This window comes from Trichosurus vulpecula, chromosome 3 (genome assembly GCF_011100635.1).
Source record: "Trichosurus vulpecula isolate mTriVul1 chromosome 3, mTriVul1.pri, whole genome shotgun sequence".
NCBI lineage: Eukaryota > Metazoa > Chordata > Mammalia > Diprotodontia > Phalangeridae > Trichosurus > Trichosurus vulpecula.
The window spans coordinates 302,323,212-302,349,900 of record NC_050575.1 but is presented as its reverse complement, the minus strand read 5'-3'; the positions used below and the strand labels follow the sequence as shown (position 1 = coordinate 302,349,900).

Genomic DNA, 26,689 nt, shown 5'->3' with positions numbered 1-26,689 from the left:
AATAGGGTCACAGAGAGTCAGATACAACTGAACAACAACAAATTGTTAGGAAAAGAAATTTTCCTTCTAACAAACTGAGATCTGCCTCTTTGTGTCTGTTACTCAGTTCTGTTCTTGGGGGCCAAGCAGAATAATTCAGTCCCTAGGAAAATAGGAATAGTTTCCTAATTCTTAGGCATTTTGCTGTACAATTGCATACAGATTTAAAGTGGCATTATCTGGGAGGGGGGGCATAGTTCTGCTTGCCTGATGTGTTTTCTGAAAAGTGGAAGCCAATACCCAACTGATACAGAGGCAGCACCCTGGAATAAAATGTGTACTGGCCTGAGAAACAGAAGCACATTATAGTTCAGCTGGGTGACCTTTAGGTAAGTCACATGTCTGAGCCGAGAAGCTCCTTACCGAAAAAAATGAGGATATTCTTACCAGTCATGGCTGTAGTGAGGAGCAAATAAGATAATGGATGTGAAAGGTCTTTGTAAACAGTAAAGTATACTACACTTGTAAGTAAGGTATTATTACTGACAACAGCTGAAGGAAGACCATCCCAATACTTTCGAATGTGCTTTTCAACATAACTATTTTATCCTTCCCTCCTTTCTTCTCTCTTTCCCCTCCCTCTCCCTCCTCTTTCCTTTCTGCCTTCCTTCCTTCTCTCCCTCCCTCCTTCATCACTGAAGTGTTGCACAGAGGCAGAGGGATGGGCTGGATGACCTCCTAAGGGCTCTATGAATGGCCTGGCCAGTGCAGGTGGAAAGAAAACGTGAGTAGATTGCCCCCTAATGGTTATAGCTTATAAAGAAGACCAGCTGCAATTAATTTAATGTTTTGAGGAGAGTGAGAAATTGTCTCTTTGTGCGTAGGATGAATAGAGAGATCGAGGGAATCCCGTTGGGGAAGGTGTCTATGAAGCCCGTCCTAGCCCAGGGGTTCTTCACTTGTTTTGTGTACCGGATCCCTCTGGCAGTCAGTCGGCTGAAGCCTATGCATGCATCCCTTCTCATAATCATGTTTTTAAATGCGTAAAATAAAATACAGAGGATTACAAAGGAAAAAGATATGAAAATCATTATCAAAATATGTACTTTTTAAAGTTAATGGGCCCCAGGTGAAGAAGCACTTCTAATAGGCTGTAATTCTGCCAGCCCCCACTTCCCTTGTCTTCTGATTGTTTTTGTCAGGATTTCCCCCCTCCCTTCTTCCCTGCCTCCAGGTCACAGTGTATATGCCACCTTTATTTAGATATCTACTTCCTAGATTCATAGGCATTGGTCCCGCCTCTGTTTGTCTGTCTGTCTCTCTGTCCCTGTCTGTGTCTGTCTGTCTGTCTGTCTGTCTCTCTCTCTCGGCCTCTTCCTTTAGCCCCTGCCCAAAGATCTCTTTCAGACTTTTCTTGGGGAGGACTTCACAGGCCATTTTCAGAAATGCGGAGTGCCCTTAAATCTTTGCCATCTCTCTATGAGCTCAGGTTTTTTCCCCCAGGTCTTCTTCAACCCAGTTTTTGTCCTCCCCCACCCCCGTTGTTCCCCGCTCCCTCCCCAAAGAGAGACTGAGCCGTTCTCTGTGTGTTCATTTCTTTATTAATTTTGACATCTGTTCAGCTGGTGTAGGGGAGAATGATTTATACATTTGGAAGGGGCAGGGAGGAACTTGGGAAGGGGACTCTCTCTAGGTAACAGAGCATGTGGGAAGAGAGAGTCCAGAAAAAAGGTTTTGTTTTCATAACAATTTAAAAAAGAAAGAGGAGATAAAGGTTAATTTCAAAACTTCTAAAAAGCGTCTAGTGCGCAGACTGCAGCATTCTCTAGGTATCACATTGAGACCCCAAACTCTTCCTCTAAGAGCTCCGACTAGCAATTGGAGCACAAAGCAACATCACCCAAGGGGGCCTGGAGCCGGTACGGGCTAAAGCAGCCATGCCAGACGGGGTATAAGATGCCAAAGCATGGACCAGTGCTTTTAAACCCACACAAGACTCTATGAAGATGCTATTGGTTTCAGCTGCATCAGCAATTCTAGGGAGATTATGGTACAGAAAGAGATACTCTAGGTGTTTCTGGGTGCCGTACAGCTGCACATTCTCTGCTAGTGCCATTTGTCTCTGGGACAATTAACCCTGGAGGCTGTTTCCCCTTGTGTCTTCTCTGAATTGATCACTAGAGACTAATGCCCTTCTCTCTCTTTCCTCTGTCCCTTACAGCAGAAAGGGTAGGCCAGGCACAGGAGCTGGACACAGCCCAGGGGGTGAGAGTGCACCCCATCCCTGCACCACCTGCTGGGAGCTGGGAGCCCCTCCTCAGGCCAATGTCAGTCCCATTCCACAGGGGTGGGGAAGGGGCAGTTAGCTTTCAGGTTTGCTTGCTTTGATGCTGGGCAGTGTTTACTAATAAAAGTACAAAGAATTAGACATGGGACGATGGAAATTTCTTCAAGAACAAGGCAGGGTACCTTTTTTGTACCGCCTTTCCTTTTCCCATTCTATAGTCATGGCTGAGTCTACACTGAGTACTCCCCACAAAGGGGACTGTAGGAGCCCAACTTCCCTACTTAAAATTAAAAAGTAGGCAAGTCTGTTACACTCTGAAATATGCTGTTTGGGGATGGGGGGACAGGGGGTCAACATGAAACAGGCCAAAGAGACAGAGGAGTTGGCATTTCCTTGGACCACCCTGGAAGGAACTGCAAATATCAGACTTAATTCCCACCCCTCAAAAACAAAAATGGAATTAAAAAAACAAAACAAAACAAACACTACCACAGGCCACTGAATCCTTTATGGAGCTCAGAAAGCAGCAACTCTGGGGTCATTCGACCATTGGAAAGCGCTTTCTAAACCTTAAAACGCTATAGAAATGTGAGCTGCTGCTATTATGTTATCTAGCCTGCAGGGTTCAAGGTCAAGTCGGAAGCTGTGCAAGGACAAAGCCAGCCTGGCTCGGGAGGTTCCAGTCCTGTTGGTGCTGGGATGCCAGCTGTGGCAGCCAGAGCCTAATGCAGGCGGGAGTTGAGGGCCTGGGAAGGGGAAGGAGACATATTAGCTGCCTGGAATCATCAATCGTACTGGCAGCAGCACCTTCTTTTCTCAGGTCAATGAATGTTTATAACTGGTCATTGGGGCTGGTCTTGGACCCCCGGGGTCTCTGATAAGAAGAGAGAAGGGGCACTGTGCTACTTGGAAGGTTTTGATGCATCTCATAGAAATCTCAGAAGGGCTACGGGGGCAACAAGATGCTCTCGGCATCTAGGAGAGCAAGTCAAGGAGCCCCGGATGCTGCCTGCACTGCCCTGCTGGGAGGGAGATGGGGAAGACGTGGGGATTGTGCTGATTTCAGCCTCTGGAGGAGGCTCGGCTGTATTACCTTAAGGCTCTTCACTGATGGTACCCAGGCATGGAACCCTTGTCTATTTCCTTCCTGTCCTGGACCAAAGCCCAGCCAGATGCTACCTAGGGGCTGGGCAAGGTCTTCCTGCTTTGGACGGCCTTCCTTTTCCACCTGCTCTGCCTCCTCTGCTGCTCCACCTCAGCCTGGGGGCCTCCCCTCGAACTCAAGTCATCCCAAGTCAGGCAAGGGACTTGACCCCTGCGACCCACACCCCCTAACTGGAGCCCAGAGCCCAGTACCTGCTTCCACGCCTCCCTACTTAACCCTGCAAGGCATGCGGAAGTAAGAGCACCAAGTACTGCTCTGGGATACTTTTGGTGTTTCGCTGACTTCTAAGAACTTGCGGATACATTCACTGTTACCTACTCCTTTCCCTCCTCTTCCACAGAGGGGACAGGCTGTGGCTCCCTGACCGGCAGCCTGAAGAAGCCCTCAGGAGCGGGGCTGTTAGTGCTTTGTACATACCGCTAAAGTGTTTCTATTGGTTTGCATAGTATTTATTGTTATCATTATTAATATTTTTCATATACACAAGGCTGATTACTGTACAGTTTACACTTTGAACACAAACTATGAGATAAGTGCTTGAAGAAATAGAAAACCTCTTCTCTATAGAACATGCTGGTGCAGTCCTGGGGCAGCCACCTGTCTGAGTTACCTACTGAGAAAGAAAGCCCAATCAGGTGGGGTGCTGCCTCCCTTGGAACCCTGTGGCTAAGCCTGGGATTCTCTCCTCCTAAGCCCCCAACACTTAACAACCCCAAACACACTAAAGATCGTTGTTTTCCATTGAGAGATGATAAAAACGGGAGACAACATAAAAAAAATTATCCAGTTTATCCACAGGAGATTACTATACAGCCTCAGACTTCACAGTAAAAATCTCTGTGTGTATGTATATATTGCAGGTGAAGAGTGTCCGTGTATTGATGTGTATCCTGTATGCAAAGGAGAGTGGTGTTGAGAGGAGGAAGCGATCATATTGGGTGGGCGTCTGTCAATGGAAGGATGAGTACAAACAGATGAATGGCAACAAAAGGACTAAGGATCAAGCCGATTTCACGTATATGGTTTGTTTTTTCCTGGTTGAAATCCACGTGGATTTCTTATTGATGAGGTTGGGATAGAGGGAAACAAACCCTGCCCCATAGAAGGGCAAAATCAAAATGACTTTTAAAAACACCACCCTGGCCACAACTAAGCCCTTGTCCACTCTCTCTCTCTCTCTCTCTCTCTCTCTCTCTCTGTGCTCTTGTGTCCTGGTTTCCATCAGAGGTCCGTTGCCAGAGACAGGATTGAAGACTGTAGGTCATGCGTCTACAGCCAGTCGTTCATGCGAATAGGACAGTTAAAGGAAATCTCTTACAGAAATCATGCCGTTAGCCTATAGAAACATGTACAGCCGGCTTTACTGCCCTCCACGAGTGGGGCTCTCCTCCAGTGTGCAGGGCAAATTGTGTGGAGTTCAGTGGTTGGGTGTTGAGGTGTGATCCTGAGGGAAAGAGAGAGAGAGAAGAAAGGTATCTTTATGTGCAAAGCCGGCCTTTGAATGATTGGGGGAAACCAATCCTCATCTACCCCGCTGTTGTTTAAATCTCTCTTTGGATGAGATGAAAGGGCATGAGCTATATTCTGGAGAGAAGAGAGTCACCCAATGTAGAGAAGGAGGCCATACAGCCTGTCTGACAGTCGAGGTCGTGCTAAAACTTTTCTATATCTTTGTACAGGAATGAGGAGAGTGAGTCTATGTGCAGTAGGAGCAAAAGACAGAGGAAGGTGCTGAAGCCTTTAAAATAGGATCAAGGAAGGTACTCACCACATGCTCTTATTACCCAGAGCAACCAGAACTTCAGGACCGAACCCCAGTTGTTGCCTGGACACACACAATGTTTCTGTACTAAGAAAGGTTCTTGGGCGTGGGTGTGGGTATGGGTGTGGGTGCACCTCAATGATAACTTTAAAGTGAAAAAAACCAGGAGCGGTGTGAGCTGCTTGAAAGCAGGGCCCATGTTTTGTTTTGTTTCATGTTTTCACTTTTGTGGGTATCCCTAGTGTTTAGCACAGTCCCTGGCACCTAAGTGCTTAATAAATATTGGTTGATTGACTGACACATAGAAAAGACTTAATAAATGCCTTTGATTGATCTAGGTACCATCCAGGCTGGCTATTGTCCACTTCCCTTCTCTGATAATCCCTTGGCTTTCCTACCATAGGTCTGTTTCCTACCAAATATTGACCCTTCACTCCCCACCCCTACCCACAAATCCCCATTTCATCATGTCCACTTGTCCACTCCCATTTCAACCTTCATAGATGCCTCTAGTGACTGTTGGCCTCTGTTGGTCTTGAGGCTCCTGTTGGTCTCTCCCCTAGGTTGCTTCTATCTTGTAATCCTTCTTCCTTATCACCCTTACTTTAGTCCCTTCTCCCTATGCTGCACAGGAAAGTGTTCTGTTTGGGTAAGAAGGAAGAGTCTTAAAAATGAGGGATGAGAGGCAGCCTGGTAGTTATCACATTGGCCTCAGGGTCAGAAAGACCTAAGTTCAAGTCCTGTATGTGACACTTATTAGGAAAATTCAATTAACTTCTCAGTGCTTTGGGCTGATTGTAATTAGCAAAAAAGTTGCCAACCTGCATTCGTGAAGGGAGTTTCCTTATTGGGAGCAACCTGCATGATGAAATCTCATGTGTAGTTAAAAAAAAAAAGGAGTACTTTTTCAAAATGAGGCTAAAAAAATAATGCCTCTCCATTATCTACAAACTCCTTAGCTTCTACATGCAAAGCCCTTCCCAATCTGTACCCATCCTACCTTATCTCACTCTAGAGACACTGTGGGGTAGTGAAATAGGCACTATTTTTTCCCTTCCCTTTCCTCATCTCTCTGCTTCATTTATCTAAATCCCGTACTTTCTTCAAGGCCCAGCAAGGGGCTCACTTCCTCCATGAGGTCTTCCTGACTCGAGCCCACACTTGTATTTTCTGCTTTTAAACTCCTATACTACTTAAGATTTCTCAAAGAAGCATGCTGTGCAGTGAAAAAACAGCTGAATTGGGCATCAGAAGAGCAAGATTTAAATCCCATTTAAATGCTATTTATTGTAAGACTCTGTGCTCAAGTCACTTAGCCCCTGGCCTCTCCAAACCTCAGTTTCTTCATCTGTAAAAAGAGGATAATAATCCTTGTAAAACTCACCTTGTAGAATTGTTGTAAGAAAAAGCGTTTGTTTTTTAAAGAAAAAAGGGGCTAGAGAAATGTGAGTTAATATTATTCTAGTCTTAAAACATTTCTTGCACTATCTTATGCATATGTCTTTTCATGTGGGTATGTTTTGTCTCCTCGACTAGACCATAAGATTCTTAAGTACAGAAACCAAAGAGATGTTTCCTTGCATCTCTAGTCATCACGTAGCAGATATTTAGTCAATGTTAAATTTAAAAAAAAATATTGAATCTCAGAAATTACCCAGGCTCAGAACCTTCCGAAGGCAGACTTGATGGAGGTATGGGGTGCAGAGAGAAGAAGTGGGGCAAAAAAGCCGACATTTATACAGCATCAGGCACTATGCGAAGTGATTTTTACAAATATTATCTCATGTGATCTTCACAACAACCCAGGGAGGTAGGAGATATGATCATTCCCATTTCACGGGGGAAGAAATTGAAGTAGACAGAGGTTAGGTGACTTGCCCAGGGTCCCACAGCTAGTGAGTATTCGAGGCTGGATTTGAACTCGGGTCTTTCTGATTCCAGGCCCAGCACTCTATCCACTGTTGCCTCAATCATCTCCTGTCATTTAATAATCTCTTGGCATAGACCTCAGCCCCCTTTTTTTCTCTGCCATAGATAAGAGCATGTCGGAGCTGCCGGGGATTTTAGAGGTTATCTAATCTCAGCGAGGGCAGCTAGGCGATCTAGCGGTTAGAGCACCAGGTCTCGAGTCAGGAAAACCTGAGTTCAAATCCAGCCTCAGACACTTATTAGCTGTGTGACCCTGGGCAAGTCATTTAATACCCTATTTGCCTCAATTCATCACCTGTAAAATGGACAGACATTGGAGAAGGAAATGGCAAACCACTTCGGTATCTTTGCCAAGAATACCCCAGGGAAAGTCCATGGGGTCAGGTAGAGTCAGACATGCCAGCAATAATAACGACATTCTCACCTGCTGTCACATCTAGGGGGAAACTGAAGCCCCAGGATAGGAAGTGACCAGAGAGAAGATCTAATCCAGCCCCTTTTTTTACAGAGGAGGAGATTAAGTAAGGTGCAGGGCGACTCCCCCAAGGTCACACGTCAAGTCAGTGAGTGGCAGAGCCAGGCCTAGTACCCAGGTCCCCTAACTCCACAGGACATCTTGTGTCCTCTAAATAAAGAAAAGGTCCCACCTTGAACGACCCTATGGGATTTTTTCATCTCTGTCCCAATGTGCCAGCTGCAAGCAGGCCTACTAACAGGACCCATTGTGACTCTCACTGTGATGTGATTAAGGAGAGAGGAGAAGTCTGTCTCTCTGACCCCCTCCCCCACTTCACTCCCTTTTCCCTCTTCCCCTCCCTCAGGTCCACCCCCAGCCCCAAGCTCAGAAAGACAATTTGTTGTCGTTCAGTCGTGTCCAACTCTTCGTGGCCCCATTTGGGTTTTCTGGGCAAAGATACCAGAGTGCTTTGCCATTTCCTTCTTCAGCTCACTTTAGAAATGAAGCTACTGAAGCAAACAGGGTTAAGTGACTTGCTCAAGGTCACACAGCTAGTAAGTGTCTGAGGCCACATTTGAACTTGGGTCTCCTGACTCCAGGTGCCACGTTCCATCTACTGCACCACCCAGGCAACTCTCTATGCCTGAAATCCTCTCTTTCCTCATGTTCACCTCCTGGCTTTCCTGGCTTCCTATACCTCCCAATTAAAACCCCACCTTCTACAGGAAGCCCTTTCCAATCCCTCTTAATTCTAATCCCTTCCTTCTGATGGTTACTTTCTGTTTGGCCTGCATATGGCTTGTTTTTTCATAGCTGTTTGCCTGTTGTCTCCCTTGTTAGATTGTAAACTCCTTGAGAGCAAGGACTAGCTTTTGCCACTTTTTGTATCCCCAGGACTTAACACAATGCCTGGTACTCACAGGTGCTTAATAAATGTTTATTGACTGACTGGCCCTTTCTCCATATGGTCATAGGCTGGATCGAATTCATATTCTGGGGGCTGCCTAGTATAACCACAGTATGATGCAGGAGGAAAAAAAGCGCTAGATTTTGAGTCATAAGAGCCAAGTGCAAATCCTGACTCCCATATTTACCTTCCGTGTGACCTTGAGCAAATCTCCTCTTGCTCAAGGCTCGAACCTTCCATCTCCTCATATGTAAATGGAGATGCCCTACAAGACTGCTAACATTCCTATCACCCCATGACCAGATAATTCTGGCAATCCCTTTCAGCTCTAAACTACACGTTCTTAACATTTGTCAGTGGAAAGAATCATGAGAGAAGAGACGAAGACTGTATCAGCGTCTCGGGTGAAAGCATGAGCCATGGCCGCCATCATGGTCCTCATTGTCATGATGCATCGTTGGCAGCATCACCAACACCGTCATGAGTCAGAGGACTGAAAGCTGGACTTAACCATCAGAATCATCTAGCCGTACTCAAGGGTGGTGGAGTGAACAGAGCACGGGGCTCGGGAGGCAGGAAGTCCCAAATTCAAATCCTGCCTGAGCCACTTAGCTGTGTGGCTTCTCTCTCACAGATACAGTTTCCTCATCTGTAAACAGCATCTACCCTACAGGGCTGTTGTGGGGATTAAATGGGACAAAATATGGAAAGTGCTTTGCCAAACTTAAAGCACAATATAAATGTGAGCTATTATTATGGTTGATTAGCCTACTCTCCTCCTGCTCACAGTGATCATCTCCACCCTCACTCCTCCGGCACTCAGGAGCCAGCCTTTCCTTGGTGAGGGCCTGCCCTCTGCTACTGCAGACTGGAACCGTCTCCACTCTTGTAGAGACCCTTCATGATTGGCCATTCACCTAGCGGTCAACCTTCGGACGAAGAGAGCTTCTCCTCATCTCTCTAGGTCTCCAGGAGACAGGCATGCAGCCCATCCCCAGCCCTCTCCCTGAAGCCTTCGAGTTTTGGCAGGACCAGCTAGAGTTCGGGCTCTGATGGCACAACTTTCAAGGACCTGGGGTCAAGTCCAGTCCTGATGGTGCACTAGAAGAAGGCTTTATTGTCGTCCATGCAGATTCTTCTCAAGGATGGGGTCCCCTCTCTGAGCTCTCTGGTGGCTGAGTTGGAGCAGCTTGTCACCATGCCTTAAGGACAGGGATACAGTCCCCCAGGCATGTCAAACCAGCACTTACTGGGTCTATAGCACAAAAAGTGCTACAGAAATGTTAGTTATTGTTGCTTCTCTCTTAGTAAAACTTAGCAGAGTACCTTGAATAAATTAGGTGCTTAATGTCTGTGCGGGGTGGTAGTGGATGAATAGGAAAATGTAGGAACCCTTGTTCTGAGCTCTTGATCCTGTGCTTTACTCAAAATGGACTTTGCGTTACAGGGAGGTTTTGACACACTAGGTGTGAACACACGCACACTAACACACACTCATACACACACACAGAGTGTTCCCTTTGGGACAGGAAGCTCCACTCTTAGAGTATCAGCATCTCCGCTGTATCTTTCCCCAACTGTGACCACAAGCTCAGCCAACCCTATGATCTAGGTAGTGACAGTAATGAGCATCCCCAGATGCATTCAGTGCTTTCAAACTGGCAGAATGCTTTACATCCATGACCCCAAAAGGCAGATCCTATGGGTATTATGATTCCCATTTTACAGATGGGTCAATTTGAATCAGAGATGTTAGCGCCTTTCCTTTTTTTTTTTTCTCCAGCTAATAAGTATCAGGGATTGGATTTGAATACTTCAGCTTCAAGACTCCATCTGCTACTCCTGTCTGAAGAATAGCTCACTTATTTAGGAAACAGTTTATGGTTTACGATGCATTTGCCTCACATGCTCCCCCAAAGTTGTACGAAGGATTATTTCTAAGTGAGGAAAACAGAGCAACTTAACTTGCTCATCATGGTCTCACGAAGGCCAGGATATGAGACGAGGTTCTCTCACTCCCCGGTAGAATCAATCCTACCACCCCCCTCTTGTCCTTAAATACCACTGTGTTTCTCAATGAGGTACACTCTACAGATTCCTCCCAACCCCCAGCATATGGTGCTGGGCTACTTCTCCCCCTGCCTGCCAGCTGCCACAGGGGTGCCCCGGGGAATTCAAGCTGGACGTCAGTGGAGCATGAGGCCCTGGAAATGTACTCACACTGCAAAGAAAGCGAGATCGATTCCAAAGCTGCCTGCCAGGCACAGAGGCATCTGCTGGTCCAGCCGAGGAGCTCAGTTAATCAAGAAGGGACCATATGCTAACGCAGGCTCCCTCGGCAAGGCCGGGGTTAACTCCATGACCTGCTTAAGCTGCTGAGTTGCCACAGCTCTAAATTTATCCTATAAACTGGCTCCACCAGTCATTTTTCTCCTCAAGTGTTTGGACTTGACAAGAAGAGCCTGGTCAGCATTTTGCCAACTTTCAGTATCTACAGTACTTTGCCCCATGGGGGTAGAGATGGGAAGAGAGGGCTGGAAACAGAAGCCTGCCAACCTCCAGCTGCACCATCTCATCCCTGCTTTGCCTAGCTATTGCAGAACCAATCAAAAGGCTCCTGGTTGGCACTTAGCGCCTTTCTCTTCCCCCATTCCCTACGCATACTCAAGGTAAAGTCAGGGAAGGTCTGTCCTGAACCTTTGCACAAAAGCAGTCTTCCTAGTCTGTGGGGCTAAAGCTGTTCAACTCTTATGCCTCCATTCCTGGGGTTCTAACACTCTAGTCCCCTCAAGAACTCACTTTAAGTCTTTTTTTTTTAATAATTGGGGTTAAGTGACTTGCCCAGGGTCACACAGCTAGCAAGAGTCTGAGGCTGTATTTGACTCCAGGGCTGGTGATCTATCCACCGCACCACCTAACTGCTCCAAAACCTTTTCTTGTTAGTGATAATAATCTAGACGCAAAACCATGCCAGGGACAGAGTAGTGTGGTGTACAGAGAATTGGCCTCCTTCGGTTCAAGTTCTGCCTGGTGTCCTCAGCCGATAGAGCTCCGGGCCTGGAATCAAGAAGCCCTGAGTTCAAAGTCAGCTTCAGACAGGTACTAGCTGTGTGACTCTAGGCAAGTCACCTAACTTCTATTTACCTCCGTTTAAACCTCATCTGTAAAGTGGGACTAAGAAGGGCATCTGCCTCCCAGGTTTATCACAGTGAAGGTCAAATAAGATAGTGTTTATAAAAGAGATAATGTTTATAAATGTTAAAAATGTTTCCTCGTCTTTGTAAACCTTCAAATGCTGTGCAAATGCTAGTTATTATCATACACGCTGGCTGCGTCACCTTGGGCTCTCTGAGACCGTATGTTATGGTCTCCCTGGGCAAGTCGCTTAACCTTGTTTGTCTCAGTTTGTTCGACTGTGAAATGGGAACGATAACGGTACGGCGCCTGCCTCCCAGGGTTGTGGTGAGGGTCCATTGAGGTGATGTTTGTAGAGTGTGTGGCACCACGCCCAGCACAGAATAGGTGTTTAAGAACCGCCTTTTCCCTTCCCCTTTCCCCATCAACTCCGATGAGAGACATTTCTGTAGTGTGAGTGCTCTGGCCGGCACCAAGGAGATAATGAGCCCCAACCAAAAAGAAAAAAACATGGTACTTTTCATTTACAAAGTGCTTTCCTCTCCGACATCCTGTGAGGTCACCGGTATAGGGATTATCATCCCAGTCTCACAGATTCAAAGACAGAGGCTCAGAAAGATAAAGGGGTCAGCGATCAAGGTCTCACAAAGGCAGCCTCTATCAGGGTGGGATTTGAATCTAGGCCCCGGAATCAGAGAAACTTAAGAGTTGGAAGGGACCTCCCCTCAGTCTCTTCCTCCATGCAGGAGTCTGCCCTCTGAGGAGGCTCTGATCCCACATCCGGGGCTCCTTCCACTGGACCACCTTGCCTTCTGACTTCACTGTGCCTGAAGCTCTTCTCCCTCTAGAACTCTTCCTCCTTCCTCGAAAGCTACACTTCAGTATTCAAAGACACCAATGCTCAGGACTCCTCTTGGGGACTTAGCAATGCTACTGTTTGTTCCATCCCCTTAAGCATTATTATTTCCTTATTAATTTTTCTTTACTTCTATCGAAGGTTTTAGACTTCCTGAGAGACTTTCCTGTCTGGTACTTCATAACAGCCCTGAAAGGTAGGCAAGTCTCTTGATGTCCTGTTTTCTAGAACACTGTACTGGCTATAAGAGGCATCGCTGAAGGTGAGTGGATGGGGGACGGCGGGGATTTGGTTCCCAATTGGAGCATATAGGACCTAGTAAACATTTGGTGCTCATCGGCGTGCTTTTGTAGGAGGACTCTCTCACATAGGGCATCTTCTTTCTACCCCTGCAGCCATCACCTCTTGCTTAGACTACTGCACTAGCCTTCCATTTGGTCTCTCTCTCTGCCTCCCAACTCTCCAGGCCAAAATAAACTTCCTGAGATTTAAGGACTTTATTTTGTACAGGAAAGAGCACTACAACTGGAGTTTGCAAGACCTGGGTTCGAGTCCTGGTTCTGACAACTCAAAGGTTTGCAAGCTTATTTTCTAGACATTGTCTCACTCGGTCCTCTTGACAACCTTGCAATGTAGGTGCTACAGTTATTGCCTGTCCCCATTTTACAGATGAGGAAACCGAGGATCAGAGAGATTAGAGTGACTTGACCTTGGTCACTCAGCTAGTGATGATCTAAGGTAGGATGTGTGACCTTGAGCAAGTCCCAGCCTCTCTAAGAGGACTTGCACCACCTGCCCCACAGGATTTCGAGGCAAGTACTCTACAATAACATGGTAAAATGAAGAGAATACCCCGGAGAGACCTGGGATTGAATTCCTCTTTTGATGCTTACCAGCTGCATGGCTCTGGACAGGTCACCCAACCTTGCTGGGTCTCAGTTTTCCTACTGATAAGATGGAGATAATATCACCTGCAACTACCCATCTTATAGGGATGTTGGGAGGCTCAGAGGAGACATTATGTGAAGCCCTACAGTGCTATAAAATGTAAGGTGTTATGGTGATGATAATTGTCAATAATAATTATTCATTATGATGAATAATTATCATTGGTTGTTATTAATAAACACTAAAAGGACTGGAATTTGAGAATAAGTAGAAGAAAAAAGGAAATTTTTGCATCAATTGGTGAACTGATCCTTCTATTAACAAATCTTAAAGTAGGATATAAACATGTTATTCTTATCAGTATGTCACTTCTCAAAAATTCTTCAGAGGCTTCATATTGCTTACAGGATCAAAAATCTACTCCTGACCTTCCATGGCATTCGAGAGTTCTACAGATGACCTCTAATTGACCTTTTTAACCTTATCTACAACCGTTTCCTTTGATACCCTTCGTCTTCCAGCCAAGCTGGACTCTCCTCTGCCCCCTGACTTTAGCCTCCTGCCTCTCACATCCGGACGGTTGTGCAAGCGGTCCTGCATGTTTGGAATGCCCCTTGTCCTCATCTCTCCCTTTTGAAATGATTCTCTTCCTCCTAGGAACTAGTTCCGTACCACTTCCCCCACGAAGTCTTCCCTGACTGCTCCCAGCTACAAGTATCTTCTCTTCCCTCATCTTTTCCTAGAGCATTTTGCATGGATCTTGCCTTTGCCCTCATTACACAGTCCCTTGTACACGTTTCTTTGCACCTATGTTATATTGGTCCTGATAGAGAGAGTGTTAGTTCGTAGAGGTCAGTGTTGTTTCTCATCTCTGCCATCCCAGCACTGAACATGCAACCCCCCTTGCATGCAAGCATTGGCACAGAGTTTAGTGAATTCGAAGAAAGGTGAAATTACCTCCAAAGGGGCCGTTCGACAGGGAGGGGCTAGGAGATCACTGCTTCCCCCTTTTTAGGCTTGCTCGTTTCACTATCTGAGCCCCCTTCCTCCCTTCGATCAGCTCCGACTGCAGGGTACTACTCCCTCTCACCTCCGCCTAGGGTGAGCCGGCGATAGAGGCAGGAAGGCGGGGCAGATCACATGGAAAGAGAAAGACAGAGAGACGACAGGGACAAAAAGATGGAAAAGGAATCAGCTAGGCAGGCTGTAAGAACAAGGCTCTCTGAGAAAGAGGAATGGCCACTTGGCTCTCCTCCCTTCCCAAGGTGCCTCAAGGGAGCTGAGACCAAAGGGATGGAAAACAGGGCACAGATGGAATCCCAAGCTGAGCTGGAAGAGATGAGAGATGGCCAGAAATAAAGAGTCCAGGCTACCAGAAAAAAGAGGCGGTGATTGGCTATCACCTCCACAGAACTGCTGAGGTCTTCCTAAGGACCCCAGTGTGAGAGGAGCCTCCTTGGAAGCCAGAGACTGCTCATACCTTGGCATGCTTCATAAAGTCATCAATATCTGCTTCCAGCTCACTGGGCTCCTGCACAGACCCCTCAGTATTCACCTCCTCCAGCTCCTGGGTGTCCCCAGATGTGTCTATCTGCCGAACCACTTTGCGGATGATCTGAAAGAGAGAAAAGATGGGGTTTCCTCCTCTGTCCAACTGATCTGGGCCCAAGGGAGCTCCCCGTGCACAACCAGTTCTGCATGGCCAGTTCTACTCACAGCATTTCACTTACTCCACAAAGGACCCCTTCTTAGGTAGGGGATGTTGTTTCTTCCCCGTTCCCCTCCATTTCTCCATCCTGCCTGATCTCTCTGTTGACAAGCTAGCAGGGGTAGACCCCAGAGAAGTGGAGTGGAGGATGGTATTCATCAGCCATAAAATGAGGGGTGGGTCTAAAGGGCCCTTCCAACTCAGGATCTATGATCTTATAAGAAATGCGTCAGGCCAAAGCAGGCAGAGGCATTGAGGAGTAAAGCAACAAAAAATGTCAAAGGGGTAAAGGACTCTTCCCACTAAAACCTTTGAAATAAACTGTTGTAATGGAAAGAATATTGGATGAAAGTTAGTTATTATTATGGTTGTGTTGTTATGGTTAACTAGAGGATCAGGGCTTGAATCTTAACTCTGCTACCTATTATAGTTAAGTCACTTAACTCTTCTGGGCCTCAGTTTCCCTATCTGTAAAATGATGGGGTTAGATTAAGTTCTGTGTAACCTGTGAAATGCTGTCAAGAGATGAAATCTGGATTAGCCGGGAGGTACGGTTACCGTAAGAAACAAGCATGGCATCACGGATAGAGATCCCAGCCCAGGGGTAAAGAAGATCCGAGTTCAAATCTCACATCTAACCCACGATGGCTGTGTCACCCTGGGCTAGTCAGAGTGATCTCACAGTACCTCAGGCACATCTCCAAGTCTGTAAGTTGCAGGGAAGGTGCCTGCTTTGGCACAGTGTCCTCGTCCATGTGTTGGGAAACAATAAAACCACAGGTCTTGTCCCTATCCCTATAGTGACTGAATGTCTGAGATTTTTTTTTTTCTGGGACGCTTTTAATTTCAAGAAAAGAAAATGGGCCATCAAGGGGAATTTCCTCTCTGAGACCACATTTCCCAACTTTGGTTTGGAAACAACAGTCACTGTATCCAGAAGACAGAGAACTCTACATCTCCTGTGGCCTCCCTCCTTTGAGGTGAGCAAGGAAAAGCAGCCTCATGTACTCATGGGATTAACTGTCATCGCTCTTCTTCCCGGTGGGGCAGAGGTCCCCGCTGCTCCCCATCAATCCAACCCTTCCCCACCCAGCTGGGCTCTCACCTTCTTCGTGACGATGTTGCCTTGCTCGTCTGTGAATTGTTCTTCAGTCACGTGTTCCCCTGGGATATCCTGAAGCTCATTCCCCTAGAGTTAGAGAAGAGGAAATGTCAGATTTAATAAGGTAAGGAAGGCAGGGGCCAGGGAGATGGGGGGAGAAAATGGATCGGAGGCAGAAGCAGTAGCATCAGAAGCTACCATTATCACAGAAAGAAAGTAGGGACACAGGAACATAGTGGGTGACTGACCTGAGCACATGGGTCCACATGGAGCAGGTGCATGAGGTTTGAGGTAGGAGGGAACTCTGGGCAGGTCTGACAGGACCACTTATGTGCAGAGTGTTTGAGACCAACGTAAGCCTAATTCTTATCTATCCATCTTTCCTTCTTTCTTTTTCTTTCTCTTTCTTTCTTTCTTTCTTTCTTTCTTTCTTTCTTTCTTTCTTTCTTTCTCTCTTCCTTCTTTCTTTCTCTCTTCCTTCCTTTATTCCTTCCGTCCTTCCTTCCTTCCTTCCTTCCTTCCTTCCTTCCTTCCTTCCTTCCTTCCTTCCTTCCTTCCTTCCTTCCTTTGTCTCTCTCAAGGTTAAGTGACTTGTCCAGAGTCACACAGCTACTAAGTGTTTGAGGTTGAATTTGAACTCAGGTCCTCCTGACTCCAGGGCCAGTGCTCTGTTCACTGCGCCACCTAGATGCCCCTTAAGCCTAATTCCTGAAAGCTGTGTCCAAGGAAGGGAAGCTGTGATAGGTCGGAACAGCCTGGAGAGATTTGGTGTAACAGGTTTGGTAAGGGGGATTGTGTGTCAGCTGCCTGAGGACCAGCCTAGCTCATTGTCAAGAGCCTCATCACCAGAGTGTTGACCACCTGGCTGTGAATATTTTTGGCCATATCAACTCAAGACTTTCTATAAGGTGTCAAGGAGAAGGTGTTATCTGCATCTGTGGAGAGAATGAGCACACTGACTGAATCACACACCTCCTAAAGCAGAGGTTTTTAACCTGAGGTTGTGAACTTTTTTTAAAAAACATTTTAATTTGCATTTCTTTAATCAATAATGATTTAGAGCATTTTTTTCACATTACTATATATAGTTTAATTGTAGCCTTCTCTAGGGTGGGGTGGGGAGGGAGAAAAAAAATAAAAAGTGCACAGCAGAGAACAAAAGAAAACTTAGAAGGAAACACAGAAAGGAAGGGTAGCTTTGAAAACAATGTGTAGTTTTTATTACATAGTTGTTTTTTTTTAAAGTAAACACTGAAATGGAAATTCATGGTTTTATATTGAATTGTTTCTATGTTGTGCTGTGTACTTGGAAATGTTCTTTTTAAAAATATTTTTTGTATTTAAGTTCTAAATGAATAAAAATTTAAAAAAGAAAAGAAAATTGATAATGATATTTCAGTAGAATTCATTTCCTTTGTACGTCTGTGTATTTTATCTTATACATTTAAAAATATTATTTGGAGAAGGGGTCCAGAGGCTTGACCAGACTGCCAGAGGAGTCCATAATACAAAAAGAGATGAAAGAACCCTGGTTTAAAACCACTGAAATATTATAGTTTTACGAAGTACTTTTACATCTGTTATCTCATCAGAACCTCACAACAGCCCTGAGAAGTAGTCAGAAGAGGCGTTCTTATTTCGGTTTTATAGGTGAAGGAATCAAAGTTCAGGAATTAGTTTCTATACCTAAATGATGGTGATGTGGGTGGGGTTGGGCTGGACTAGGTGAGCTAGGTTATCTTCAGTCCAACCAATCCAAGAAACATCAATTAAGTGCCTACTGTATGCAATGTAAGAGACAATATGAGGTAATAATGTAGGAATGAGGAAGATGGGGGTTCCAGTCCTGCCTCAGACATGTACTGGCTATATGGTCCTGGCCTAGTCCTTTAACTTCTTAGTGCCCATAGGCAACTGATGGCTAAAATTTGGAGCAGATGCTGCATTGGTAGAGGGAGTTTTCTCTTTGGGAGTTCCCTAAACCAGTGAAATTATAGGTCTGTTCCCCTCTCAGAAAAGGGCAAGAGGACTAGGCTGGGGACAGAAAGTAAAACACATAATTAACAATCCCTGTATTCAAGGAACTTAGCATTGGAATAATCTCGGAATCTATGGGGTTGAGTGATTTGCCCAACCAAGCTGATAAGTGATGGCCTTGGGACTAGAGCCCAGACATCCTGACCTCTAATCTGGTTCCATTTCTACCATCTCACACTCTCCACCAGCTGGGATTGGGGCCACTCTCACTGTATAACAGACACATACCTGCCTCCCAATGGGGAATCAGAGCCAATGGGAGGGGGGCTGGTCTCACACTCCTTGCCCTTTTTCCTCTTCTCCTGGAGGTTCCATCCACCCCTCTCCTCTTCCCCCCTCAGTCCCTGTAGAGGCCTCTTTGGACCCCCGCCCCTGAAGGGGCTCCTCCCTACCCTTCCACCTAGCCTTTACCTTCACAATGACCCGACGCCGCACCACCCTGGTGGAGACGGATTCCTCGTCATCACTCAGGCTCTCGTCCTCCCCTAGCTCCTTGTCCAGCTCCTGATGTAAACGCTTCAGTACATAGTACAGGGAGCCCCGGACAATGTGCATGACATTCTGACAGCTGACCAGGAAAAAGCTTAGCAGTACCAATATGACCAAGAGCTGGGTAACAAAGGTCCACATCCTTGCTGCCACTTCACTGACCCGGCCCGTGGGTGCTGAGTGGTGCCAACGGCCCAGCTACAGAGGGGATCTGACTTCTCATTCTCTCCCTGGGTTCATGAGCTCACTCGGAGCTTCCTCTAGTTCTCTTTTGGGGTGCGAGGCTTCAGGAAAGCAGTGGAAGGGAGGAGCGCTGCAGCTGGAGAGGCCCTGGGTCTGTGCATCTGCCCTCCGACACAGCCATTCCAGGCTGGGCCCAAGGGTGACGTCATGGCCCTGTAATTTTAGCCCCTGCATACCAGCTGGCTGGGGCTGTTCATTTGGGCAAGAAGGAAGTGGGCAGGTGCAGCCGTCCTCTGAGCTGGACACTTATGTCAAAGTCACTTTTGCCCAGGAAAGTGATACCCTTGGCTTCTCCACCCTTCCCTCTTTTCCCAGGACCAGTAGAAGAGGGTCTCACTCAGTTGTTTTTCTTTTAGGAGTCTTTATGCTGGATGAGTGCCAGGTCACCCCCTCCCAAAGAGAGGGCCTGTTGTTGGGGGCTCTTCATTGATGGGAAAATTCAGGAACTTGAGAGAAAATCAGGTCAGGAAATGTATCTGGTGACATTCTTTTAAGGCTGCTGTTCTGGGACCTGGGGTGATGGAAATTCACCCATTTACCACCAGAGATGGGGGCTTCAAGTAGGCCTTGGAAGTGCAGGGTTTCTTTCAATAATAAGCCCAGGGAGCCATCCATAGATTTATATAAGTGGTGTCAGGTGAACACATTAAGGAACTGAGTCCAGGGAACTGAGCCAAGTGAAAGAGAGAGGGTGATTCCCCTCAACCTAGAACAGCCATGGTTTTGCTTCACTATTCCCTGCCCCACCCCCTTTCACTTGTATATTATAGAAATACTTTATTTAATTGATGCCTCTTTCTCCAACTTCTTCCGGATTACCCCGTACTCCTCAAAAACCTCTACACTCCAGTCAAATCAGTCAGTCAACAAACATTTACTGAATACCTACTATGTGTCAAGCACTGTGTTAAGTGCTTGGGACATAAAAAGAGGCAAAAGATACTCCCTGCCCTCAAGGAGTTTACAATCTAATGGGAAATTAGTCTATTCTCTGTCCTTGGCATCTCACCTCCCTCACCTATGCCTTTGTCCCATGCCTGGAATGCCCTTGCTCTTCAACTCTGCTTCTTGGAATCTCCAGAATCATTGAAAGCTTTGCTTAAGGTCTCTCTCCCACATGAGGCCTTTTCTGATCCTTCTACTTGGTAGCACTCTCCTTTACCTTTGGGGGCAGAGAAGTGGTACACTAGATAGAAAAGGCCTGAGTTCAAATCCAGGCACTTAAGAGCTGTGTGACATAGGAAAGACACAACCTTTGACTTCCTCTGTATTCTCATGTGTAAAATGGGGATAATATCACCTCCCAGGGTTGTTGTGAAGAATAAATTGGATAATATTTGTAAAGTGGTTAGTACAGTAGTAGGAACTATGAAAATGCTAGTTCTTTTCCTTTTCTTCTTCCTCTTCTTCTTCTTCTTCTTCCTCTTCTTCTCTTCCTCCTCCTTCTCCTTCTTGTCCTCCTTCTTCTTCTTTTCCTCCTCCTTCTCTTCCTCCTCCTCCTCCTTCTTGTCCTTCTTCTTTTCCTTCTCCTTCTCTTCCTCTTTCTTCTTCTTGTCTTTCTTCTTCTCCTCCTCTTCCTCCTCCTCCTTCTCCTCCTCTTTCTCTTTCTCTTCTTCTTCCACCTCCTTCTTCCCTACTTCCCAGGATTTTTGTGAGGGTCAAATGAGACAATATTCATAAAGCACTTTGCAAGTCTCAGAGAGCTATAGAAATGCTGACTATTACCTGCACATATTTTTCCCCCAGTAGAATTTAAGCTCCTTGAGGTGTCCTGTTTTCATTTTTAACCTCATTTTTTGTCTTGTACCTCTAGTGCTTAGCACACAGTAGGTGCTTAATCAATGTTAGCTGAATTGAATGCCCTTAAAATTTTTGTCCATATCATGCCCTTTTTCACTGTGAATTATCAGAGATCGGAGGCTGTGTATGGACTTCCTTTGTAACCACACAGGTGTTACATTATGTGTATACAGGTAACCAAAAATACTGCTACTGTCAATTCAAATAACTCCACCCTCTACATGAGGTGATCATCTTTTCAAGGCCATTTAGGGAAAGAACATAGGGTCAAGGATCAAGAAAAAGCCTGAATTTGGAGTCAGAGGACCGGGATTTGAATCCTGCCTCTATTTGCCACTATGTGACCTTGGGAATATCATCTGCCTCTCTCAACTTCCATTCCCTCATCTATAAAATGAAAGAGTTGGACCAGATGCTCTCTCATGTTCCTTCCTGATTTTAATTTTGTGAATTTGTCCCACTTATTAGCTATATAGGGCAGCTAGTGCCACATAGTTGGCACAGTGTATAGAGTTCCAGGCTTGGAGTCAAGAAGACCTGAGTTCAAATCAAGTGTCAAACACATACTAGCTGTGTGACCCTGGGCAAGTCACTTATCCCGGCTTGCCTCAGTTTCCTCATCTGTACAAAGAGTTAGGGAAGGAAATGGCAAACCACTCTAGTATCCTTGCCAAGAAAACCCCAAATGGGGTCATGAGGAGCTGGATACAACAACAGAAGCTTTCAATGAGTTCAGTGGAAATATCAGTGGCCCATTATTCTCTGTGAGAACACCCCTATCCAGTTAAGTAGTTCAGCAGCCCCCCAGCCCAGCTGTTTGCCACAGGCTTTCTTGTTCAGCAGCCCAATTCATATCGTGCAAAAGCCCCAGATTTAGAGTAAGAAGATCTGAGTTCAAATCCCAGCTCTGCTTTTTACTTCCTGTGTGGCCATGCCAAGCCACTTAAGATTCTCTGGGACTCAGATCTGGGACAATTAGACTGGCCTGGGAAATCTCACCGAACCTTTTTTTGTGACACAGAACGCCTTTGGCAGTCTGTTGGGTTGTCTACATTCAAGGGTGATCTGGAGCCAGCTCAAACCAGTTCCCAATGATGAAATTTTCATCCTTGGAAATTGGCAAATACTCTAAATCGGGGCTTGATTTATTGTTTTGTTGATCATTTAGACTTAAGAATAATGCTGATTAAACATAAAAGTGGGTCATGCCTACATTTTTTTTCTTGGTAAGTCAGTTGATAAGCATTTACCAGCACATTCCTACCTACAATCATAATTGAAGGAAATGTTTGATTTTAGTTAGAGGTTAGTGAAAATATGGAGAAGAAAATAGCAAACCACTCCAGTATCTTTGCCAAGAAAACCCCAAATGGTGTCATGAACGGTTGGACACAACTAAAAGGAATGAACAACAACAAAATAGTGAAAGATGCAATATTTTCCCCAAGCCACATTCATGGACACCCTGAAATCTATCTGCAGGCTCCTTGGAGGGCCTATGGGCCTCAGGTTAAGAATCCTTGGACTAGATGACCCTTAAGAGCCCTTCTAGCCCTGGATCTTAATGGTTTTTTGAACCTATGATCCATGTAACAATTCTATCTCCTCCCTTCTCTTTCCCTATGTCACCGTTCTCATGCTCTAGGGCGAGCATTCTTAACCTTTTGGCTATCTTAGTTCCCTTTCACAGTCTGGTGAAACCTGCACACTCTTCAGAATAAGGTTTTTAAATGCATAAAAGAAAATACATAGAATTACAAAGGAAACCTAAAGTTAGTGAAAATAAAGCTGTAATTTCCCCCCATCTAAATCTACATAGAATTACAAAGGAAACCTAAAGTTAGTGAAAATAAAGCTGTGATTTCCCCCCATCTAAATCTACACTCCATAGACCTCAGGTTAACAACCCCTCTTCTAGGGAATGCTAGGTCCTCTGATGTTAGCAAGGCCCATTTTGGGCTGTGTCTGTTCCTGGAAGCTCCCTTCCTAGTCCTTCCTGGGAGAGGCTGGTGGTGGGGAGGTGCTAAGGATCTGGAGTACAGCAGAAACCCAATTAGGGAGAATGCAGGGTGGTAGATCAGTGTTATAAATGGAGACCGGCAGCCAGTCCAACACTCACATATTTGGCAGGACAGCATTCTAAATAAAACTATTTAACTTCTGGCAGATTCTTGGAGCCAGGAATCTGGGATTATCTTGGAATCTACCCCGCCTTTGGGCCTACTGAGTAGTGATAACCCTGGGTGGCCACTGACAGGCCCAATGCAAGGAAGAGTTAGGAAAGGAGAGAGAAGAAGAACAGATAAATATGGTGTAGTAGAAATAACATTAAACTTGGAGGCAGAAGAGTTGAGTTCAGACCCCAACTCAGTTGATTACTGGCTGCGTGATCTTGGATAAGTCCCTTTACCTCCTTGAAAGATGAAAGAGGCTCTTTTTAATCTATAGAATGCAGGGGGTTGGAACAGATGATTTCTAGGGTTCCTTCCAGCTAGGATTTTTGAGTCTATGAGAAAGAGGAAGATGAGAAAGAAATAAGGAAAGAGAAGGAGGGAGTAAGAATGAGAGAAGGAAAGAAGGAAGGAGGGAGGGAAGGGAAGGGAAGGGAAGGGAAGGAAAGGAAAGAAAAGGAAAGGAAAAAAAAGGAAAGGAAAGGAAAGGAAAGGAAAGGAAAAAGGAAAGGAAAAAGGAGAGGAAGAGCAGGGAAAGGAAAGGAAAGGAAGAAAGAAGGAAGGAAAGGATTGAGGGAAGGAGAAAAGGAAGGAAGGAAAGAAGGAAGGAAGGAGAGAGAACAGAGTGCAAAGAGAAAGGGGTAATGAGAAAAGACGGATACCTATGGTGGGGACTGGTCAGGTGTGCCTTAGTAGTTACTGATTACCCTTGCCTTAGGCCTATTAAACCTGGTAGATTTCAACAAAAAAGAAAAGTAGAGAATAATTTTATCTCCTTGCTTCCATAGTGAGCTGAGGCCAGCTACCGTTGAGCAAACTGAATGCAATGCTTAGTTTTGTGTTTGGGGAGTTCCATAAGAATGCCCTGTATGGGGCTGTAGCTGCCCAGATGCCCTCATGGCCCTTACCTTGACCAGACTGGAGAAGGCACTCTCAGTTTCTTCCATCCATTTTCCATAGTCGTGACTCATGACAGGTCTCTGCTCTCTCTCGTCTAGGGGGCCCTCAGACTCTGATGGTTCCAGTGAGTCGACCCGCATGTGCTCTACTGTGGGGACCAGGATCTTCTCATATTCCTGAGACCCACTGGGCTCCAGGCCTTTTACAGAGGAGATGGTGGTCACTGTTCTCTCGATGGAGTGTGGGCCCCCTGTGACCTCCTCTTGCCAAGAGCTCTGTGTGGCATCTTTCAGGTAGGAGATGATAGAGCCATCTGTGTCCCAGTCCTTTGTTCTGGAGCCCAGACCAGGAGGCAATTGTTGGGGAAGATAAAGAGCAGTCTAGTCACATGGTTGCCTGCTCCTGACACCCTCCCTACCTCCACCCCACCCCATTCGAAATGGTGGGAAACACTGAATATCTCTATGGCCCAGACAAACTTAGACTGAGAATGTGTGCCAATTCACACACAACTGATAACGGTTCTTGTAGTAGACAGTTAGGGGTCTCCTAGAGCTGAGGTACTAAAGGCATGTGGCCTGTAATACTCCTGAGTATGGCCTGAATCACATTTAAATGTAGTTCCCATCAAATTTTATTGTGTGTACGTATTAATAAAAAAAAGTAATACATAAGCATGTGTGGTTTTCTAAGTGAATACGCAACCTGCAGGGATCTAGGTGGAGCAGTGGATAGGGTGCTGGGCCTGAAGTCAGGAAGACTCAATTCTGTGAGTTCAAATCTGGCCTCAGATGCTTACTAGCTGTGTGACCTTGGGCAAGTCACTAACCCTCTTCACCTCTGTTTCCTCATCTGTAAAAAGGAGCTGGAGAAGGAAATGGCAAACCACTGCAGTATCTTTGCTAAGAAAACCCCCAAATGGCGGACATTGAAAATGACTAAACAACAAGGGATCCTATTTCTCTTTGAGTTGGATACTATTGCCCTAGAGTACACCGAGCAGAGACTGGGATCACCTTAATTCTCCTTGGTCCCAGAGGGTAGAAACTAAGAATGAAGGTGGGAAAAGGTGGGATGAGGTATAGGGATGAAGATTTTGGCTTAACAGAAGGAAAAACTCCCAACCAATTAGAGTTTCCCAAAGCAGGATGGACTGCCTTAGCAGGTAGTGATTTCCCCATCGCCAGAGGAATGTGGTGGAGGGGAATTCATGATCTGGGTAGGGGTTAAAAGAGAAGACCTATGACCTTCCTTCTGACTTTGAGAGCCTCTGAGCATGAGCTGCTGTAAGACTATTATTCCTTTCAGGGGAAGGAAGCAAACACGCTTTTATTAAATGACTTCTATGTACCAGGCACTGGGCTAAGTGGTTTGTTTTTTTTTTTTTTTTTGATCCTCAAAACAACTCTGGGATTTAGGGACTATTATTATCTACATTTAACAGCTGAGGAAACGGAGACAGACAGAGGTTAAGCCACTTGTCCAGGGTGATACAGTTAGTGTCTATGGTCTTTTTTGAACTCAAGATTCCTGACTCTGAATCCAGCATGCTATACAGGTCAAATTAGGCTGTCATTTGGAAATCTAAACAGAAGCTCTGCATCCAATTTTCTGAAGAAATTTTGTTCCTTTACTGTATACAAGACATCCACGTGGGGAAGGTGGGGGACTTAGCTAGACAATGACTCTAGGATTTTTCTATTTTAAGCTGCCCACAGTTATCAGAGTCTTCCTTGACTCTGTCAATAGCTGGGAGATAGCCTATGACTAGGGATGTTGGAATATGGAATCAGAAGCCGCTAGGTGGTGCCATAGTGCACAGAGCACTGGGCCTGGAGTCAGGAAGAACCTGAGTTCAAATGAAGCTTCGGATACTTACTGGCTGTGTGACCTTGGACCAGTCACTAAACCTCTGTATGCCTCAGTTTCCACACCTGTAAAATGGGGATAATAATAGCACCTATCTTACAGGGTCGTTGTATGGATTAAATGAGACAATATCTGTAAAGCTCTTAGCTAAGTTCCTGGTACATTTTGTTCATTTGTATCAGTCATGTCTGACTCTTTGTGACCCCATTTGGAGTTTTCTTGGCAAAGATCCTGGAGTGGTTTGCCATTTCCTTCTCCAGCTCATTTTACAGATGAGGGAACTGAGGTAAACAGGGTTAAGTGACTTGCCCAGGGTCATACGAGTCTAAGGCCAGATTTGAACTCAGATCTTCTGGACTCCAGACCCAGCACTCTATCCGCTGCACCACCTAGCTGCCTTGAAATAATAATAATAACTTGCATTGTATAGTGCTCCTAATTCCAGGGCTGGCACTCCATCCACTGGGCCGCCTAGCCATCCTGAAGCTAGGCATTCTAAGAGGCAGAGGGTGGGGAGGGAGTGCATTCCAGGAATGGGGATGGGGCAGTTTAGGACTGTCAATCTGACAGCTGGGTGAGGGATGCATGAAGAAGGCGGAGGCAGGGAATCCAAAGAAGAAACTCTTCTCCAAATACGAAGACTAGGCGAGAGGTAATACGGTCCTGAAGTAGGGTGGTAGCCATGAGAGGGCCGATAAGGGGACAGATATGGCACGACTACCAAGACTTAGCAACCGACTAGATATTGGGAGGGGGCAAGGGGAAAGGGAAAGGTAGAGAATGACTCTGAGAGTGGGATTCGAGCTGACCGGAAAGATGGCAGTGCCCTTGACAGGAGCAGGGATGTCAGGAAGAGAACCTGTAGGGCACATTGGGTTTGAGATGCCCATGAACCTCTAGCAGGAAACCAGAGGATCAACCCATCAAGGTGACCGAGTTAGAAAGGACCCTAGAGGTCCCTCTGGTCCAACTGTCTGGCTTTATAATGCTAATAATAGCACCCAC

General features: G+C 45.9%; 2 protein-coding genes across 2 annotated transcripts in view; both read right to left on the bottom strand.

Annotated features, from left to right (window-relative positions):
• Positions 1-1,564: 1,564 nt before the first annotated feature.
• On the bottom strand, positions 1,565-19,074 carry LOC118841090 (ankyrin-1-like). Its single transcript, XM_036748498.1, has 5 exons — positions 18,624-19,074; positions 16,179-16,262; positions 14,921-14,980; positions 14,323-14,461; positions 1,565-4,875 (listed from the first exon to the last, which is right to left on the bottom strand). Exons 1-4 carry the CDS (start codon positions 18,840-18,842, stop codon positions 14,360-14,362), a joined length of 465 nt encoding a protein of 154 aa, XP_036604393.1. The 5' UTR covers positions 18,843-19,074; the 3' UTR covers positions 1,565-4,875; positions 14,323-14,359.
• The window catches only part of ANK1 (ankyrin 1), an 86,985-nt gene continuing 79,216 nt past the window's right edge, over positions 18,921-26,689 (bottom strand). The window contains exons 36-37 of the mRNA XM_036749994.1: positions 23,824-24,148; positions 18,921-19,133 (exon numbers count right to left, since the gene is read on the bottom strand). Of these exons, the coding sequence (XP_036605889.1) occupies positions 18,921-19,133; positions 23,824-24,148 (538 nt within the window). The remainder of the gene's footprint in view (positions 19,134-23,823; positions 24,149-26,689) is intronic.

What these genes read in the sequence shown, in the direction of transcription:
- LOC118841090 (XM_036748498.1), bottom strand. Translation starts at nt 18,842, where the DNA reads ATGTGGACCTTTGTTACCCAGCTCTTGGTCATATTGGTACTGCTAAGC. An exon ending in GCAACATCGTCACGAAGAAG is followed by an intron (nt 14,981 to 16,178) that starts GTGAGAGCCCAG and finishes TCTCTCTTTCAG; the next exon opens with ATCATCCGCAAAGTGGTTCG. An exon ending in ACACCCAGGAGCTGGAGGAG is followed by an intron (nt 14,462 to 14,920) that starts GTGAATACTGAG and finishes GGCTCACCCTAG; the next exon opens with GCGGAGGTGAGAGGGAGTAG.